The sequence below is a fragment of the Phycodurus eques genome, chromosome 16, assembly GCF_024500275.1.
Source record: "Phycodurus eques isolate BA_2022a chromosome 16, UOR_Pequ_1.1, whole genome shotgun sequence".
Classification (NCBI taxonomy): domain Eukaryota; kingdom Metazoa; phylum Chordata; class Actinopteri; order Syngnathiformes; family Syngnathidae; genus Phycodurus; species Phycodurus eques.
In genome coordinates, this window is record NC_084540.1 from 18,810,036 (window position 1) to 18,830,099 (window position 20,064).

Here is a 20,064-nt window from a genome sequence, read left to right on the forward strand (position 1 = left end):
TTAGCATGTCAACGGCGTTTTCCATTCATTTGGTCGTTGTTTATTAGCATTAAGCTAGCGGACTTTCCAAAGGCAAAAAGCTGTGGTTGTTTTACATATACAATGTGTAATTCTCTATTTTATGCTTTGTTTGACCATAAACTTAAACTGGAAGTGGCATTAAACAGCTTAATACGTTCTTTTTTGATGAAATGTTAACCATTTGTGAAAGTGGTGCTTATTGAGAAGTGAGTTGAATTGAGTTTGCCAAAATAAAGCGCTCGTATCTCAAGTTTGTGCGCTCCTAAGCCAAAGCAAAAAATCTCTTGATCAAGAAAAACTCGTCAATCGGGTCACTCGTATCTCAAAGTATCACTGTACCGGTAGATTCAAGTTGTAGCTACAAGTTACTACAAATCCGCAGATTTGTGCAGAACCGTGAGTATGCAGTGGTCCAGTATACAGTATTGTTTACTACCACTACTCACTACCTACTAAGTGAAGACGTGTCAGTGCGTCTGTGACCAAAATAGAAGAGCGACAGTAATACGAGGACATTGCAGATGACGGGCGCTTTCGCAGAGGACGGCCTGCAATGTGATGCCGTACGTATCTGGATCCCCTCAGGAAGTGTGTGCAGCAATGCGAGCAGAGGAAGTTGACTCTGCTGTGATGTTTATGCTGGACGAGGATGTGGCCGAGCAGCTTTGATTTCTCCCCCCCCCCCTCCTCCTTTTTCCTTTATTCCATGCGTGTCTCATTAAATCACCCCACACACACACACACCCCACACCCCCTTTTTTCCACTGTGAATGAAAAGAAAACAAGTGGATGCCTCGATAAGAGATGTGATTGACCGGTGCTTAAAACCGAGTTGACTTATTCCCCCAGCGCTGTCGTACAAATTAAAGCAGCCAGTGATAACATAAGCTCTGAACATCTGCTCATGGTATGCTTTAAAACTAATACACGTTCAACTCGATTGATACGCTGATAGCTGCAAGGGTAATGAAACTAAACTAAAATTCCCTTTCCCTTTAAAAGAAACATTTAAAAACAGTCATGTTTTTTATTTTGCATTTCTAGAACCAAAATTCAAAGCTGTAAACCCAGCAACCTGCTAGCTCGCACATTAGCATGTCCAGCTAACAGCATAAAAAGCTTTAAAACAAGTAGCCGGATTTAAGAAAACTATATTTTGAATACAGTGGTGTCTTGAGATACAAGTTTAATTCGTTCTGTGACAGCGCTCATACGCTCATAACTCAAAACATCTCAAATCACCTTGTCCCATTGAGATGAATGAAAATTTGTATCTGGATCTGTATTTATATGTATGATATATATGTATATGTATATATGTATGATGACGTATATTTTGTATGTTAAATGTTTTTCCAGATAGGTGTTTTTTTTTTTAAATATATATTTAGATATACAATTTTAGGTGCATGTCAATTGAAGAAAATTTCAAATAGAAAAAAAATATTCTCAAACCGGAAAAAAAGGCTTGGATTGTTTCCTTGCATCCAATAATACAGTAATTGTCGTCGAGAAAAACTAAGCTTTATTTTTTTTTTAAAGGCATCACAATTCCCTGGCTTTGAATTGTGTGGGCTTTAAATGATGCTATCTCTCCTGAAGATAAGATGTGCTTGTATGACTTCCTATGGGAATTTATGATTTGTTTTTTCTACTTTTGGGAATGTTTGGGAATGGCTGTTATCTCCATCATGTTTGACACAAACAGGACTGTTCTGGTTGCCAGGCGCACAATGGCACACACGGGGTTATCAGTGAGGATCACCCGGGGCTATGACCACCATGGAGTGCTCTCGGGGTCACACTCGGGGTCGTTTTTGGTGGCTTTTCGAGACGCCATTTGGGAAGACAGCGGGGATACTGTGAGAAGGGAATTCCTCCCTCCGAAGTCTGAGGAAATTCTGATGGCGGATTTGTGCTATTTGTTCAATAGCTGATCATCTTTCTGGAGCAGCCACCCAGCAATGTCTCCGCACTGACACAGAACACAGGTTTCCACAACGACTACAAAGGCAACCATGTGACAGTGATGAGGTGTGTTCCTTTCCATTTCATCTCTTTGTTCTCTCTTTGTGGCCAAACAGGAAGATTGTCCCTTTTTGCTATCTTTCCATCATTGTGAATGTCTCGATTCGCTTCCTCCCCTTTGTTACCCAATAACAATGGCACACGAAACATAAACTAGACAGCAATGAGGATAAAGTGCAAGCAATTGTGGTTCAGGAACTATGTAAGCAGGACCGACTACAGTGGCCTTCAAGGCTCAAGAAGCATTTGGTTCTATTGTAAAAGTAAACTTACCAGACATGGACCTCCCGTTTATCAAATTTCATAGCAAATTCTTGTCCTCGTTTTTGCGTACAGAGTAGCCCCAACAATATGGCGTCACATCATTCTTTCCATATCTTTTTTTCCCCTCATTTTTAAAATGATCTTTTTGTGGGTGCTTACTGTATCTTACTTACGGTGATGCCCTCGCTTGTGGAAAAGGAGAGCCATTGTTGCCAATGCACATTTCAATTGAACGCAGGGAGAACACTCATGCAGGAGCTGCTGTCAGCCACAGCTCACGCCCGGACACGCACACGCCACACCATCAGGCCCCGCCTCCGAAAGGCACATGATCAAATGCATTTACGATGTGTTTGGCAAATGTGTTTTGATTAGTGTGTTCTGTAACATATCCCACATGATAAATGAGGGTTCACTGTAATACTTTATATGAGGCAACCATCAAACCGTGATTTAAAAAAAAAAACGACTTGTTTGACAGGTTGTTTTGCGGAATTTTTTCGATTTCGACTCGAAGGCACAAATCAAACGTCGATTGTCATCGCCCATCTCAAAGCATCAATGTTTACATGGAAAAACAACCATAAGCGGCCTCCAAATCAAAGCCCGCAGAAGCTCTTCGCACGAGAAACACGATCACGGAGAGGAAGCGAAAGACGCGGGGATGGATTACCACGAGGTTTCCCATGATCCCGCCTCTCTCCGGGGAGAGCCAGTTAGCGGCTCCCCGCGCTTGTCATTATCACCGACGGGAGCCCACAATAAGTCAGGGAGATGAAATAACATTGTGAGCGGCCCGAGCAGCAGGTGAGTGACTCAATGGGTCTGATTAGGTATCCGGGTCCCAGGGTGTAGCGTTGCCTCAGGGCCCTCGGGGGGCCTCGGCCCCACCATCTGCCGGGGTGAATTCCCGCTTGGTGCGGCGACACAAACTGTTGCTGTGCTGCTGCGGGGGCGTTTCCTTGGGGTTTCTCCTGTTACCTTTCATACGCTGAAGTGTTACACTTTGCAGCGCCTTTGTCACACTTTCAAGCACAAGCGTGAAGAAGAAAAGACGTCAACAAAGAAGCGCAACCTTGCGCGATTTGGCGGCTCAGCACGAAGCCTTTCATTTGCTGGAATCTGCGTGGAAGAATCTCAAGCTTTGGTTGAGTAATTTCAATTCCAAGAGTTGGGTTGAGGGTTAAAGGGAGGGTAATGGTTTGAATAGTTGTGGTTAAAGTTTAGGTTAGAGTAAGGCCAGCCGCACCCTGAGTGATTCAGCCGAACTGGACAATCGCAAAAGAAATTGCAGTTGGCAACTCACACCCGCACACCTGGCAACTGACCCTCACTCACAACGGAAGAAACCAGTGACCCCTTGGTGTTCGCATTTTGACGCTTAACATGCACTATACAGTGGACCCCGCATGCTTGCGGCTCGGCACCCGCAGATTTTCCAATTTTTTTCCATTTTTTTCTTTTGTGTCTGTATGGGGGGACAACCCACAAAACACTTATTGGTGGATTATCCCTGCTTATTCAAAAATTCTTTGGCTTTAAAACATTTTTTTTCCCAGTGCAATTATAATGGCTGTCCATTCTGCGGATTTCCGCTATTGGCGGTCTGGCCCGGTCCCTATCCCTCGTAAATAGTATGGGCCCCTTCCCGACGTGCTTGGTCGGGACAAAAACAACCCGATTTCCTTATGTGTGTACCGAAGGGTTTAAGTTGAGGTTAGGTTAGGGTTTGGTGTTTGGGGTACATATGTTTACCATACATAAATGTATTTCATCTGTCCACTCCAGCCTTGCGCCATCAGTCATGAGGTTCTGAAAATACTTGTTAGATACGCTCTCCAGACCTGCTTCTTGTGGAAAGTTGTGAGGCTCCAGTGTGAGGCCATCCATCAGCGAGCGGCCACCCCGGGGAGGCATCGCATGCCGGCCATGTTTAGAAGCTGAAGAACCCCGCTTTGATGTCGTCAACTCGTGGCACCTAAAATGGAGACGCCTTTATTGAATTTGGAGCGTGTGCAAGTGGAGCGCGATTGTATATTTAATGCAGAGCATACGAAATCGGAGGTGGAACACAAACTTCACATCGGAAATGATGAAAATAAAACACGCGTCTGGAGTTGATACGCACGATGCTGAATCCTGCCCATTAGATTCTTTTGCTCACTTGTCAGCATGCTTTCACAAGTCAGAAATCCGAGCTTATGGGGTAATGGAGACATCTGGAGAAGCGCTTTAAATCAGTTAGTTCACCGATAACTGTGACCGGCACGTTTTGACCGTTAACGCATAGATCTCGACACGCTCGTTCGGCGTACCTCACGTATGTAGGCGTGTGCGTTTGTATCGCCGAGAACCTTGGCAGCCTTTCTCTCGTCGGGTAGGAAAGGAGAGACGATGATGACAAGTCCAGATGGGGAGTTTTGACCCCACCGTGACACCGTAGTGCAGTCCACAGCGGTCCTGTTGTGCATCCCAGTAATGAGCGTAACTCTATGGCTTGGCAATTAATGGTTATGGCAATTCCCAATATGTGTTAGCATCAAGCTCGCGGACTCAGGTTATATGGCTGTTTTAAATGCACAAGGCGTAGTTCTCTTTGTTCTGCTTCGTTTGGCATTAAACTTCAACTGGGAGCGGCAGTAGACAGCTTGGAGCCACTATCTTTACGAATTGTTTCTATCTGCCAAACTTCTGATTGTTGTGAAGTGAGTTGAGTTCACTGCCACCATCCAAAGCGTTCGCATCTTACGTTTTTGCTTTGTGTTGCTTACATTTCATTAGCGTAAAAGCATAACTGCCTATCATTTTTTAACGTTTTCGGAAAATTTGAAAAAAAATAAATAAATCAAAACACAAGAATCCAGTTGCTTTGATTCAACCTTTGCGGGATGACCATGACCTGATGGCTGACAAACAACGCAGACAGAAAGAGAAAAATGAAAACATTGCAAGCGCATTGGTATTTTTTATTGCTATTTTGACATTGAGTTAAAAACGACTTAGGCACATATACGATTAGGCTGACGATTTGAAAATGTTAACACCGGTATGTGTGTTCTTTCAAGTCATTAAATTTTCCCATGTAGGATTACAATGAGTATATTGAATAGATGAAATCCAAAATAAGCACTGACTTAATTCAATTAAAGCTCCATGATTTCCCATCACCTTAGATAGCCTTTTGCCACACATTCATGACAAATCAAGACTCAATCACAAGATTATCAAAAGATCCCTGAAGCAATGCACACTGACGTCAAACACAATCGTTGCTTTTATGTGAAAATTGGTAAAGTCAGCAACGGGTCACATTGAGCAGCCGACTGAACGCCAGGGGGCTTCGTGTCACGACCTCCATCTGTTCAGCTGCTGCCGCGGCTGCCCTGACGGTGGGGATGACGAGCAGAGGTTACGACCCCACTCACCACCTCGATGCCCCTAGCCCCGACCCCTGCTACCCCGACAGAAGGCCTGTGTTTTGATAGTGCTCGCGCGTGGGCTCGCCGCTTTGCATTGCTCCAGTTAGCGGGACTGCTAACATGCCGCATGACACTGATTGACTGACAGCACGTCGGCTACCTAATGGAATGTTGGTCTGTTAAAATAGCCGCAACATTAGGTACACCTGCACAATCTCAGGACATCCGAATTGCGCCTTTTCCAGGATTATTATGATCAATTTTGATTGACACTGTCAGGGAGGTATCTATTTAATATTGTGAATGGGACCACCATTGGATTGTGCTCCGGTAAATGAGAATATAGGGATGTGTCTTTATTTTTCAAATTTTTGTTTGTTCATGTTTTTACGTTTTTTGTTTTGTTTGTTTTGTTTCTTTTGTGACCCTAAACAGGATAATCAGTACGTAGAACATGGCTGAATGGATGGATTTTTTTCCATCTTCACTTTTTTATTTGTATTTTTTATTTTACTTTTATTCTTATTTTTATTTTTGTCATGACTCATTTTTTCAAGAATAAATTATTTTGATTGTTTTAATTATTATTTTTTATAATTTTTTTGTGACCTTGAGCATGATAAGGAGTAGACGCGTCATGGAATATTTATTTTTATGTCTTTATTTTTGTTTTGCATTTATATACTTTCATGATTTATTTCTGTATGTATTATGTATTTATTTATTCAGTTATTTGTTTATTTATTATGTGACAAGCGGTAGAAAATGGAGGATGCATTTTTTAATGGATTTTAATGTTTATATAAATATATATTTTTATATATATATTTTTTTTTATTATATATTTTTTTTTTCTTGTCTTTTTTATTATTGTGACATTGAACAGAATGAGCAGTGGAAAATGAATGGATTGATTTCTATAATTATTATTACAACATTGTTATTCATAATACTACAAATAATTGTCATGCCTGTTTTGCACCATGAACAATGAAAACCCAATACTTGCATTTTGTCCATTATATTCAGTAAATATGATTTTTTTTCAATACTGTGTAATGTAATGCTACAAAGGCGGCGAGCTTGTGTTGACTTTCTGAGAAATGCGTTCAAGAAAACATGCAGCTAAGCTGCAGCTGTGCAAACAAACAGAGTTTAAACAATGCTGGCTTGCATTTATTAAAACATTTTTAGGGGGGCAATCAGACCTTTGCCACCCACCAAACACTCAGTGGGAGGATGTGTTCATGCGGGCTGCTGAGTGGACTGTTGGTTAGAGACCTGCCAACCTCCAGCGCTGCCTAACAGCGCCAGGCAAACCCCCGAGTGCAAAAGTATGTCGCCAAAACATGACACTTTAAGTCAATATTGTCTTGTAAGACGGGGAAACGGCCATTACAAGCGTTCACATAGCTGAGCTTAACAACTTTTTCGAGGAATCATTAGCATAAACAGTGAACTTCCGCATATTGGCAAATTTGTCTATTTGTGGATTCCCCCCAACTATCTTCAATTATTTGCTAAAAACCTGCCTATTTGTTGTTTATGTGTTCAGGTCAAAGTAAAAAAAAATAATTATTAATTTGGCGTATTCTTGTGCAATTGTGATGTTGTTTGCAACGTCCTGTTTTGTGGGCGGTCCTTTAATGCACCTTGTGTGAGGGAATAGTTGAAGTGAAAGTGAAAGTTTGTTATTTTCAGCTGTGTTAAAGCATTTTGACTTATCTGTCAAGACCCAAAGAGTATGGTGTTCTGTGACAACACAAGCAGCAAATCTACCAAATGAAAGCGTAGACTCTTCTTTCACCCCCAAAAAAAAAGGTTTCTAGCTTTTTCCATTCTTTAGTAATCAGCATTAGAGCATGGGTTAGTGTCACCAAAACCAGCAGTTTCTGACCAGAAAGCGTTTTTGTAAAAAAGGAAAAAAAATGTCAAGCAGAACAGTGACTGTGACACTAATATTTTTTTGCTTTTGTGACTCATAATAATAATAATCAAATTGATGAGCCGAGATTCACCGCCTAATCTTTATCTCCTACTCAAAAGCTGTGCTGATCTCAAATTCAAAGTTTTGCAATGCTCCCATCTACAGGGATCCGTTAGTCCTTACAGAAGCTTACAAACCTGAGTTTCACAAACAAGCTAGGCAAGACCCTCTTGCTGAAAAACGTACTTCACATATATGAATACGTCAGTGGCAGTATATGTTTAGATTCTAATTGACGAATATAAATGTGCATGGCAGTGAATGAGCTAATTCAGTAGTCTTCTTAGCCATTACAATTGGCCTGTATTGCCTCACATTATTATTTATTACAATCTGTAAATGCCACAGGGTGAGTTAAGAACTGTATACTGTACTTGTAATGCTAGTGCGCATATTTGTTTCCTCACGTATGATATCACATCAGTTTGTGCTTGTGTGCTAGGTAGACTTGTATGCTAACTAACACTATTGATGAGCCTCAAGCGAAAGTGGTTTGTTTGTGTTGCATAATTAAACTACTGAATACTGTTGTTTATGTAACACCGGTTCATGAGTGTGTACGTGCTAGATGTCTTGATGCTTTGCTGATTCTTCTTTGTGTTGTTATTCTACAGACCAGTAAATAAAACAATCCAAACGGAATATTAATGTGTTTTCTACAATGCTCTATCACTTGCCAGGGCTCGATCTTCAGTGTAGTCCACTAAGCGGCATTAAACCCTGAGTGGAGAGAAGGCCCGAGGCTTGCTATTTGAATTCTCGCCCGATTCCCATACAGCAAATGAGTCATGGTGTCCAGCACATGCAAATGACATGTTTTGCCTATTGATGCATTTGCATGTGCTTATCTTCAGCACACACTATTGAGCCCCAGCACGCTTTTCAGTCAGCGTGTACAATCGGAAGGAGGTCACGCCGTCACAGGCAGTGTGCCGTCACCACAACACAACACACACTCATTAAAAAGACAACAAAAGCGCACAAGTGACGCATTAACAATGCTGACCTGCATCTTGAAGATCTCGTGAAAGCTGAACTGATGGTTTAATTCTTATATTTTTACATGTAGCGTTATATGAATAAAGTTGAGTTTAGATGTATTTGCGGAAAACTGAAAATGGTCAAAAATACAAAAAAAGTTCTGTCTTTTTCTCTTTTTTTTCCAGAGCTGTATGTTTATTACTGTAGTTTAAGTTTTCAGTGGTGTGCATTGAAATTGAGATGTTTCTATTATTATAACCCTCTCATGTATCTAAATAAAGCAACCAACCTATTAACATACTTCTGAACAGAAATGAGCGTTATAATCTTCTTAAACGCAGTCACCCCTACATCTTATCTAAATTGAGCAAGAAAAGACAAAACCTATTGGCAAAAAAAAAAAAAAAAAAAAAAAAAACTTGAGCAGAGTTTAAAACTGTGATCTACTACCCTCATGTGGCGATCCCGTGTGGCTGAGATAGATTATTGTAAACAAATATCAATACACAATTGTTCAATATCCCTGATGGTCTAGTGGTTAGGATTCGGCGCTCTCACCGCCGCGGCCCGGGTTCGATTCCCGGTCAGGGAACTCGCGTTTTAATGTTGAAACATTTAACCCTATAAATATGATTTTGCCAACGACCTGTGTATTATACCCTCAAGACAAGAAACACGAACACAATGTTACACACAGCAGCTTGAGACCACTAAGACATCAACAATACAGTACAGTACCAGTACTACTGGTAACCTCACTTCCTCCATCTCCCTTATGTGTGCGATACCTAACCAGAGGAAATATCTGCTATTCCAACATTGACACCTCGGTTTTCATTATTAAAGCATTATTTGCTTTATTCACTTAAATGACTTCATGAAGCAGCTGAGAGAGAGAGAGAGAGAATCTGCAATATACCAGGTGTTTTCTCAAGTTAGAAGTGGGCTGAAAAATCCACATTTGGGCAATCACAATAGAAGAAAGGCATGACAAAACTGTTGTTTTTCAGTCAGTAAAGTAAGCACTCTGGAGGCTGTTTTTTCTTCCATAAATGAGCCACTTTGATTAGCCCACAGGGGTTCATGTGACTACCATCTACCAGCTGATTAGTGTTTGTACCGAGCGGTACGTAGAGCATTGTAACAGAGTAAAAGTATTGATTCTTCACATTCATACTCAAGTGAAAAGTATGGTTCATTCAAACTACTCTCACAAGTACAATTTATCCAAAATGTTGAGTAAATGCAGCAGGTTACTACCCACCTCTTAATATCCCAAACGTTCGAGTTGTATGATATACAGTACTGTACATCTCAAGAGCAAATAGTTTAAATTTATGCCTCAGATGTCCAAAATATTTAACAACTTTCAGTAAGCTCGTCACCACTACAAACTAGCAGAACATTAAATGAACATTAACCTTTGATATAGCTTTTGAAACATCTTTCATTACATTGTGTTGTAACCAAGTGTATTATTGTAGTGCCACTTATCTTGGCACAGTGGTAGGGTGATACAAGTCGCGCAACTCAATCAAAAACAGAAAAACAAAGTTGATTTAAACAACAGTTTGTTTATTTGAGGGTGACTTGTTTCTCCTGGCGTTCCTAAAACTTCTGAAACTGCTTCTTGGCTCCAGCCGCCTTTGTCACCTTGAGGACGTTGAACCTCACCGTCTTGCTGAGCGGTCGGCACTCTCCAACCGTCACGATGTCTCCGACCGACACGTCCCTGCGTGGGGTGTGGGAGGAGAACCCAAACATTTAGCAAAAAAAAAAAAAAAAAAAAAAAACATACATTCTTTTCATTGTGCTACAGACGTAAGGCTGCATCAGCATTGCCATAAGGCGATGTCGTCAGAGTTTAACTTGGAAGACCATCGTGAGAAAAACATCACTTGCAGTCAGGGGTAAATGTTGGCCTAATGCAAGCGTTTCAGTTAATAACGGTGGGCGCTACCTGAAGCATGGCGACAGATGTACAGACAGGTTCTTGTGCCTCTTCTCAAAGCGGTTGTACTTGCGGATGTAATGCAGGTAGTCTCGTCTGATGACGATGGTCCTCTGCATCTTCATTTTGGTCACCACGCCTGCACAACACGCACGCAAAGTTAAGACAGCGGCTCAAAGTGCAGGAAACCAAACGCCGTCACACCACCACATCAGCTTTGCCGTCTGGCATCGTCGTCAGGGCCCGACAGGCTTGGAAGACCATCGTGAGATAAACATCATTTGAAGGGTAGCGACACCTCAAAACTTGTAATACAGTGCTGCCTTGACTTCTGAGTTTTGTGTTGCGAGTAAAAATTTGACATACAAGTCAACAGCATCAGCAAACTGTGACAGCACACGCAACTGATGTGTTGAAGAAAGGAAAAAAAAAAAAAAAGCACAAGTGTGCTTGCTCCAAGCTGTTTATTGCTATTCCCATTTGAACTGTAAAACTTGACAAAGAATTCCACATCGTATTTAACTAAGCCACAACTTTTTTTTTTTTTTTACAAGTCTACTAGCTTAATGCCAACAATGTGAAACAGCAGACAGGCTAACTAGCATCAATAGAGGCAGTTGCAAACGTTCAAACTGATATTTTACCAAACTGCACTTACCACAGAGAGTATATGAAAAAATGTATAGACATATTACTTCTATTACTGCAGTTTAGTTGCGACAGTCATTATGTTTCATCAAACCAGTATTTTACTGCCCCCTGGTGGGCAAGGGAAGCAAATCGAACACCAAAATGTCAACTGAATTAAAAAAAATTTCATTTAAATCACGACGCAACAGTTTAACGAGAATCTACATAATTGTTATAAGTATAATCCTCATGTATGCATGTATTTATGTATTACTGTTCACTGGTGACCAAGGAAGACACCAGAAGGAGAAGCACAACGTTCGTTGAATTTAAGCATTAAATCAGGACGCTAAAACAAATCCTTTACATTCAATTTAATTCTGTTATTAATGTAGGAGCAGGACATTGTGTTTGAATTAAACCACAAAATCAGGACGCAAAAACTTTCACTCTTTCTACTACTAAGTCTTAGCACAACCAGCTAGAGTGCATTTAAAACACGTTGCAATTTTTTGGAGTGGCTGGAACAGATTAATGGAAATGGATACATTAACGTTGATTTGAAATACGTAGTAAGTAATTTACATTACAAGCTTGGTCACGGAACAAATTAAACTCGCAAGTCAAGGCATCACTGAACAAGCTTAAATGTCTTCCATTCAACTGACCAGAGAGGATGCGGCCACGGATGGAGACGTTTCCAGTGAATGGGCATTTCTTGTCAATGTAAGTGCCTTCAATAGCCTACAGAGAGGAAAACAATCATTTTAATAACAGTTTGTCAGTGGAATACATCGTTTATGTATCGGTTAGCTGCATCAGCTTTGCCAAAAAAGGCGTTGTCGTCAGAACCCTGCAGGCTTGGAAGACCATCGTGAGAAAAACATCACGCACAGCTTCAATATTGGGGGGAAACAAAAATCCCTATATGTACTTCTCTTGGGGTTTTGAAGCCCAGCCCGACACTTTTGTGGTAACGGGGTAGCTTTTCTTTGCTCTCCTTGCCGCCTTCTGGGACCAGAACACGCTTCTTGTTCTGGAAGATGGTAGGCTGCTTCTGATAAGCCCTCTCGGTCTGCACAAAGGAAATGGAATAAAACGTGAATACAGAACACTTGCATTCATACTCGGCAACGTGACTGCACTGTAATCTGCGCACACGGCTTCGCTAAATTGCCTTATAAAAGGTTCATCAATATCATTAACGCCAAACGACATCAACTTTAATGTTTGGTGGTAAAAGTGACCGCAGATAATAGCTAAATAAAATATGAAGATGAGCTAGGAAAAGATGAAGAGACAAGCTGGCGGCGAAGCTAACCGCGCTAGCATTCCGTCGGCTACTTTAGAGTCACACGAGGGTGCGCGGAGTTACAACAAATTCCTCATCTTAAACACCTACAACCCCTTCAAAAAACAACCTAAGAGGACTATAAGAAGCTCTTGAGGACTTATATGACGTAAAATGTGGCCTGTGTTGTTGTTAAATCGTAAATATGTCGTTTAAAACGTCCAGACCGTTTACTTGTACGTACTTGTGCATCCGCCATCTTGGCTAGCCGAGTTGTAAAGAGATCGGAGCTTGCACGCCGCGAACGGAAGTCACAAATATACTGGAAATGACGCACGGCCCAGCATAATTTTTCTTTAAATGGTTGTTTTTGTATTTTTTTATTTAAGACATCGTAAATAGATAGTGATCGGTCTATTTTCTATCATTTTATTGTACTGTTACAGCTCACTTGTAATGTGTGTAACTAGTGTTCACGTAATATGTAATATGCTTTTCAAATAAAGTTTATTTTAAAGTGAATAGAACTAAGAATACGTTAAAACAATCTTAAATAAATATATACTACTACCACTAATAATGTAAGGAATACAACAATGCATTTTAGTGTTGCTGAATACAATTTTGTGGATTTATTTTTAGCTGTCAGCTTGAGTGAAATGCTTTTTCAAATGGTTCCGAACTCTTGTTTCTGAGCGGCCTCTAAAAAGAGCAACGCCTTGTCACGTTACATGTTTTGATTCTGGAATACAGTAACCGAAGCTGGCGTGTTTTGTTTGTATTTTGGGGCATGATATTACTCCCATATCGCGTTTTTCTCTTTGACATTTTTTGTTTAGCTGTTAGTAGCGCGTAGTCTTCGCTAGTATGCTTCTTTTTTGTCCGACCTGCGGGAATGTTTTGATCGTCGAAGAGGGACAGAAGTGCTTGAGGTTTGCGTGTAATACTTGTCCCTATGTTCATAACGTCACGAGAAAGGTGGGTCGAACACGCTTAGTATATACGATACGTTCAACTATGATTGTTTTTGAATGAATTCTGACACGTTTTACGGTTTGCAGGTAAACTATAGAAAGTACCCCAAGTTAAAGGAAGTGGATGATGTTTTGGGTGGAGCTGCTGCTTGGGAAAATGTGGATTCCACTGCTGGTGAGTTGACATGACAAATACGTACTTCAATAATAATCCCATGTGGTCAGAATCCACTTTGTACCTTCACAATACAAATACTGTATAAATTAGAGAAGCTAGAGAGCACTAACGGACAACATTCAACAAATACAAGAAAATTACAGGAACTGCAATGACAATGTTATGAATCCCTTTTGTTTGGTTTTTGTATAGAAACCTGTCCAAAGTGTGAGCATCCTCGGGCATATTTCATGCAGATTCAGACCCGATCCGCCGACGAACCCATGACCACTTTCTACAAATGCTGCAATGCCCAATGTGGACACAGATGGAGAGATTAACGGATTTCATTCACACACATTGTGAAAATAATCTTTTGTTTTGTCTTCAAATGTGATCCCAGCTGCTCAGTACTTGATAAGCATATGTATATGTAAATAATTTCTCCAAATGACACATTTTCAGTGATGTACTTAATTTTTATTGATAAAATAGTACCTATATACAACCTTCAAACAAGTCTGATTTACGTCGTTATACATATTAAAAACATGGAGAGAGCAATGCAGACTGGCAAATTTACCACCATAATGGCATACAGTACTTTGTAATAAAACATTTTTTTTTTTTTTAAATTAGTTGCACAGTTTTGCAAGCCTGGGAACAAAAATGCAACTTAAATGCACATTTAGTCATGGCGTTATTTCACATTTTTTTATTTAAATGCGCATTATCTGCAAAGTAGTGAGCTACTCATGGGGGCATGCTGTCGATGAAGAATTGTTTCAAATCTGAATACATCATTACTATGCAACTCTGTGGCTAGGATATAATCACATTATGGCAGCCTTTTTCCTATTTTTAACATGCTTTTTCATATTCGAATGAGCGTGACGGTAACGTAACTTGTTCTCCAACATTCTCTCGTCTGTCAAAAACGACCCGTTCGCTGAGGCGGCGGCGGCGGCGGCAAAACATTCGGCCGACAGTACAGGTGACGATACAATCTTGGTGAGATCAGATTTTCACACCGGTAACAGTTAACTTCAACTTAAGTGCACCTACGGAGGGATTCATTGAGATCAAAGCCGGAAGAAGCCTCAACTTTAATGACTAGGTTTTTCCAAGGAGGGTAATTTATCTCTAAAGTGCAAATGTCTTTTTTCTTAAAGTACATCATGAACAGGGAAACAGCTCAACTGTCATTGTGCATACTGCAAGAAGCCCGGCAGATTAAAAATTAAAATGACTCTTAAAAAGCAAAAAAAGCAAATGCACACATCAAGATGGGAATATTCACATTCAAGAAGGGATCGGAAAAGAAGTCAAAGTGACAGACACAAATGTTCACAATCTTCAAGATGGACATGTTAAAACAAACCTTAAAATACTCTAGATAAATAGGACAGGAAATAAAGACTAAACCCAGCTTGCTTCATGCCATATTTACAGATCAGTTCAAATAAAGTGACCAGTTTCACAGCCTTTCCCTACAAAAAACTTCTTCACTTACACATGTAACATCGTGACAAGCCTTCACTTTCCCGACAAAATAGGAGAGGAGAAAAAATGCAGCCTGTTGAACTTCTGCAAGAACTTATGCGGTGAAGGATATCTATGACATACTTAACTGGTTTCAAAAAGACAAATTAAGAGGTCAAAAAGTTGCAAACGTAATGGCTGAGACGGGGGAGAAAGGAAAAAAAGCGTGGCACTGCGAGCGGGCGTCAGTGGTGGTTAGCATATACGTTTGTATGTGTAGATGTAGCCCTTGCAGTAAGGGCAGCTGTGCGTCACATCCTTCAGGTCGTCGATCAGACAAGGAATCAAGCAGCAGCCCAGATCGCACCTGAAATGAAGAGCATGCCATCTTTTTTCAAATTTTCAAACAAACAAGAAACAGAATGAGCACTTCAAACGCCTCTAAAATCCATAAAAATCACATAAAAACAATTGATTACAAAAGTACAGGACCTATTCTACTGCCCATATTGCCAAGTGGACATTGCAACCACTATGCATTTTGACACACTGTCATTTTTGGAAAATATTGTCACGTTGCTAAATCATTTGAATGTCAAGTCATAACTCAGGTGTATCAATCAATTAGAACTAGAAAACGTAATGTATTTCTGTAGTTCAATTCAAAAATTCACATATAGATAGTAAACTATATTATAATTGTGTTTTTATTTTGATGATTTTAGCTGACATCTCACAAAAACCCATTTTACCATCGCCAAGAAATTAGAATGTTACAAAAGAAACCGTCAAAAAGATTTTAATATGGAAATGAGGTTGAAATTGGCCTTTTGAAAAGCATTTTCTCGTGCTGAACGAATTGACATGACTTTCACTTTTGGAATCGCAATTCTAAAATACAATGAAATCTACAGTATTCTAATTTATTGAGCGGCACCTGTTATATTGAGTTTCACTTTATGTATTGAACTACTGAACTAAATGAACTTTTCCACGATATTTCAATTAAGTGAGATGCACCTGTAAAGTGAAAAGAGCTTACCCCACGAAGAAGCAGAAGAGACAGAAGAGGGTGTTCATGAGGCCCACGTCATGGGAGATGCGTGTGACGATTGCCTGCTGGCAGTGCGGACAAACAGTCTGCACCGGCGACATCTGGAACATCTCGCCTTGCAGCACCGTCACCGTAGTGGCGCCGCCCGGCGGGGCCATGACGGTGGTCGCCGTGTGGCCCCCCATGTGCACGAAGGGGCCGGGACCGCCGGGGCCTATGTGGCCGGGCATGGGGTGCGGGAAGTGGCCGTGTGGCGGGTAAGCGCCAACTTCAGCAAAAATAAGCAAAAAAAAAAACAAAATGCATGACGAACTGAACTAGTTTACAATAAATTAAAAGCTTCAGATATGGCGCTGCTCGAGTAAACTGAAAGAAAAAGGAGTCGATGAACTTTCAGTCCTTTATTGAACAGGACAAACACGTTGAGTATAATTCTAATAATTATTCTGTATTTTTAAATTTAAGATTATTATTAAAAAAGCATTTCACCTATAATAAGTGAAATTTAGGCCATGCCCCAATTACTCGTTAATAAATAACTTCCGCACCTCAAATGGACACCAACTATTTGAAGTTGTAATCAACTTCAAATAGCTGGCCACTTACAGAGAGAAATGGCAGAATAACAGAGCAGAATTTGCAAAACGTTTCGACACTGAGCCCACCAAAAAAAAAACATACAAGGTGTCCCACAAGTCACTGTACGCTTCCTGTTTTTCTATTTTGTTGCAGGTATTTTCCGGACAGATGGGAGGCCATCTGCATTTGCCAGTTTAGCGCATTGCAGTTTTGTATAAGCCTATCGTGCCGATTGACATTTGAGGAGCATTGCAAAATTGACGCCCTGGAAAAAAACTTTTTCTCTCCCCAGCTGCAGTCCAGTGCCAGTTTGACAAGATTTATGGCCGTCACGCTGCTCCAATGTGTGGTACAATTCACGCTAAATTGAGCTTCTGTGGACGCTGTGTTGTAGTGTAGCCCTCCTCATCTCCCTGATATTACGCAAACGCCATTTTTTTTCATCAGTGGTGAATGTAGCAGGCCTTCTTTCTGCTCCTTGGTTTGTCAAAACACATCCTGCTTTGAGAAACCTGCCATGGATAGTGTAATTATGTTAAGTAGGCGTTGGAACAATGTGACGGCCATAACTCTTCTCAAACTGGAGCCGAACTGCAGTCGGTGGCAGTAAGATTTCTTGCCAGGCAGCAGTTTTGAAACGCTGGTCCAATATCAATTGATGGGCCACAGAGAAGGGAATGGCGTGCTTACAAAAACTGCAAAGCCCAAACTGTCAAATGCTGATGGCCTCACATCTGTACGAATGAGACCTGAAACAAAAAGGTAAAAGAGGGAGTATACAGTCTCTTTTGGGATCCCCTACAATAGCCACTATATGAGGAAACAGGATGTACTTCAGACATTGTGTGTCACCTTGGGGTGGCGGGGGCATATGCATTGGCATGGGCATGGGCATGGGCCCATCTCCGGGGACGTGTGGAGGGAGGAAGCCCGGGTGTGGGCCTTCATACGGGGGTGGGCCGTAGTCTGGAGGTAGAGGTTGACCCTGCGGGGGCCCTGTCCTTGCAGAACCTGTTTCACAGAAGCCAGTGGAAAAATAAAGCAACATTCTGCGCTGAAGACACACAGTTAACCCTGGGCGAACACTTTTTTTTTTTTTTTTTTTTTTTTTTTTTACCTGCTTGTCCATTTTTCTCCTCGATGAGGGGAGCACTAGGACCGCCGGGGTATGGCGGAGGAGGATCGCTGGACATACTGGCCTGCGAGACTGGACACCGGTGGGAGGAGGGAATGTGTCGGGATGCAGAGCTCTTCTGAGAACTCTTTGGTATTCTTTCACGCTGCCGCAACACAAAGCACACACAGTTTGAGTTGTAAACTTGCTCAAAGAGGTGAAGGAAGTGTTTGCTGTTATTGAAATAGGGACAGTTGAGTTCATTACATTGACTGAAAAGATTTGTTCTTTTGAACGAAATGTTCGCGAACGAACAGGAGTCCTACTTAAAATACGGGTTTATCGCAGCAGTTAACTCTCACACACCAAGTCCGCTCTGACACAGATACAGTCGTAGGTTTCTGCTCGACAAAGGCAAAACTACTTTTACGAAGTTCAAAGTCTACTCTCATTGAGGAGCTACGGAACTGGTCTGTCTGGTCTGGCTGCCAACAACAACTCCGACCCCCACTCCTGCATCGTGCCCAGAGTGAACGCATCATGTAGAGAGTATATATGTGTGTGTGTGTATATATATATATATATATATATATATATATATATGCATATATACACACACACACACATATGTATATGTGTGTATATATATATATATATATATATATATATATATACATATACATATATAAAAAAACATATGTATATATATATATATTCGTATATACATATATATATATACACACTTATACGTATATATACACATATATATATATATATATATATATATATACATATATATTTTACATTTTACGTACACGGCTAGCAGGTAAGCAAGATGATGTTTTATTTAAATCCTCGAGATTATCCTGCTCAAAGCTTCCAAGCACAAGCATCCCCTGAATACTTCCTTGACGTAATCCACACAAGAGGGGAAATTGTTTAACAAAACAACAACAATAATAATAATAAATCGAAAACAGTGCACGTTATGGGCTCCAAATGTTGACTCCGATATTATTAGTGACGTATTATACTACGGCTAGTTATGCTAAGCTAGTTGACAGCTGACAAAAGAGAATCGCTTCAGATTCGACTCAAGACTATCTGACAGCGAGAGGCCATTGTTTTTACATATTTACTTCAGTGTAGCTGCCAACCATTAACTTAACATTCCCTTAATGGCCTCACAATTGTGTTTTGCTCAGCCGTGTGTAGCTTGTTGTGCTAACGATAGCCGCGTCGCCATTCGAGCTGCTCACCAAAAGAGAAACATCGGAGATATCAGCGCAACAAACACAGTCAACAATATCTTACAGTAATTAAAATATAATATTGTCATGGAGAGCCTGACAGCTATTACCTCTTGCGGAAAGGCAGCTTTGCGTTTGACGTTATGACGACATCCGACGTCCGCTAAACCGGATATTTACACAAGAAGTCGTAAAATCGCAAGAAGGGCCAAATTTGTTTAATTATTATTATTATTATTATTATTATTATTTTGTTTCTGCTACATTCAACGATCAAATTAAACAGTTTCATCCCCAGACACATTTAAAAATATATATATAAGTATGAAACCAACGAAAACAATCGCTTTAGGGGGTCATCAACAGTAAACAATAAACAAAAATAAAATAAATACAAAATTGACGTTTGGTTTCACAGTAAATGCGAGATTGGCGTTAATTACACTGGAGCCAACAGCACACAATACTAGTAGCACTGTTATTACTGTCATACTGCACTACTGATTAATTTAGTGCTTTTATTATTGCAGTTTCTGAATGTGTCCGTTCGGGAGCAGCATGCTCAACCCCATACAAAAATATTTCTAATAATCGGACCATATCATGGATGAATTTGAATATAAATATGCTCTCATAATACATGCAGTGTACACAACGTATGTGGTTCATTTTCATGCAATTTGATTTGAAAGACATACCCCACTGAATTTCATTATAAAATAAATTCATTTTACTGATATGTGCAGTTTGAATTATTGGCAGTTACTTCAAAATGCAAAAAAAAATGAGGAGGGTCATAGGTCGTGATGCGCTGGCACACCTGGTGAAAAATAAAAGTGACATTTTGATGCCAAAAAGTCTCTACCGTTATGCGTCCCAGAT

At 40.5% G+C, this 20,064-nt stretch overlaps 3 protein-coding genes and 4 non-coding genes across 7 annotated transcripts; 2 read left to right on the forward strand and 5 right to left on the reverse strand.

Annotated features, from left to right (window-relative positions):
• Positions 1-9,220: 9,220 nt before the first annotated feature.
• trnae-cuc (transfer RNA glutamic acid (anticodon CUC)) lies at positions 9,221-9,292 on the forward strand. The gene has a single exon. It is a non-coding gene; the product is annotated as a tRNA-Glu (tRNA).
• Positions 9,293-10,254: 962 nt separating this feature from the next.
• rps11 (ribosomal protein S11) lies at positions 10,255-12,883 on the reverse strand. The gene is made up of 5 exons (XM_061700216.1): positions 12,817-12,883; positions 12,216-12,356; positions 11,950-12,025; positions 10,661-10,790; positions 10,255-10,432 (listed from the first exon to the last, which is right to left on the reverse strand). Exons 1-5 carry the CDS (start codon positions 12,829-12,831, stop codon positions 10,309-10,311), a joined length of 486 nt encoding a protein of 161 aa, XP_061556200.1. The 5' UTR covers positions 12,832-12,883; the 3' UTR covers positions 10,255-10,308.
• Positions 10,524-10,603, reverse strand: LOC133415522 (small nucleolar RNA SNORD35). Its single transcript, XR_009770139.1, has one exon. It is a non-coding gene; the product is annotated as a small nucleolar RNA SNORD35 (small nucleolar RNA).
• LOC133415521 (small nucleolar RNA SNORD35) lies at positions 10,854-10,937 on the reverse strand. The gene has a single exon (XR_009770138.1). It is a non-coding gene; the product is annotated as a small nucleolar RNA SNORD35 (small nucleolar RNA).
• On the reverse strand, positions 12,091-12,176 carry LOC133415523 (small nucleolar RNA SNORD35). The gene has a single exon (XR_009770140.1). It is a non-coding gene; the product is annotated as a small nucleolar RNA SNORD35 (small nucleolar RNA).
• A 409-nt stretch (positions 12,884-13,292) lies between the features above and the next one.
• On the forward strand, positions 13,293-14,335 carry polr3k (polymerase (RNA) III (DNA directed) polypeptide K). Its single transcript, XM_061701367.1, has 3 exons — positions 13,293-13,550; positions 13,634-13,721; positions 13,917-14,335. The coding sequence occupies exons 1-3, from the start codon at positions 13,440-13,442 to the stop codon at positions 14,042-14,044; spliced, it is 327 nt and encodes a 108-aa protein (XP_061557351.1). The 5' UTR covers positions 13,293-13,439; the 3' UTR covers positions 14,045-14,335.
• Positions 14,168-19,840, reverse strand: cdip1 (cell death-inducing p53 target 1). The gene is made up of 5 exons (XM_061701366.1): positions 19,293-19,840; positions 17,936-18,098; positions 17,671-17,829; positions 16,228-16,507; positions 14,168-15,552 (listed from the first exon to the last, which is right to left on the reverse strand). The coding sequence occupies exons 2-5, from the start codon at positions 18,009-18,011 to the stop codon at positions 15,441-15,443; spliced, it is 627 nt and encodes a 208-aa protein (XP_061557350.1). The 5' UTR covers positions 18,012-18,098; positions 19,293-19,840; the 3' UTR covers positions 14,168-15,440.
• Between the last annotated feature and the right edge of the window lie 224 nt (positions 19,841-20,064).

Bases quoted from the DNA above. Each gene is read 5' to 3' on its own strand.
- cdip1 (XM_061701366.1), bottom strand. From the start codon at position 18,011: ATGTCCAGCGATCCTCCTCCGCCATACCCCGGCGGTCCTAGTGCTCCC. The intron at 17,830-17,935 runs GTAAAAAAAAAA...TCTGTGAAACAG, and splicing joins GGAGAAAAATGGACAAGCAG to GTTCTGCAAGGACAGGGCCC. The intron at 16,508-17,670 runs GTGACACACAAT...TTTTTGCTGAAG, and splicing joins TATGCCCCCGCCACCCCAAG to TTGGCGCTTACCCGCCACAC.
- polr3k (XM_061701367.1), top strand. From the start codon at position 13,440: ATGCTTCTTTTTTGTCCGACCTGCGGGAATGTTTTGATCGTCGAAGAG. The intron at 13,551-13,633 runs GTGGGTCGAACA...TACGGTTTGCAG, and splicing joins TTCATAACGTCACGAGAAAG to GTAAACTATAGAAAGTACCC. The intron at 13,722-13,916 runs GTGAGTTGACAT...GTTTTTGTATAG, and splicing joins AAATGTGGATTCCACTGCTG to AAACCTGTCCAAAGTGTGAG.
- rps11 (XM_061700216.1), bottom strand. The intron at 10,791-11,949 runs GTCAGTTGAATG...CGTGTTGTGCAG, and splicing joins CCGTGGCCGCATCCTCTCTG to GCGTGGTGACCAAAATGAAG. The intron at 10,433-10,660 runs GTAGCGCCCACC...CACCCCACGCAG, and splicing joins CATCTGTCGCCATGCTTCAG to GGACGTGTCGGTCGGAGACA.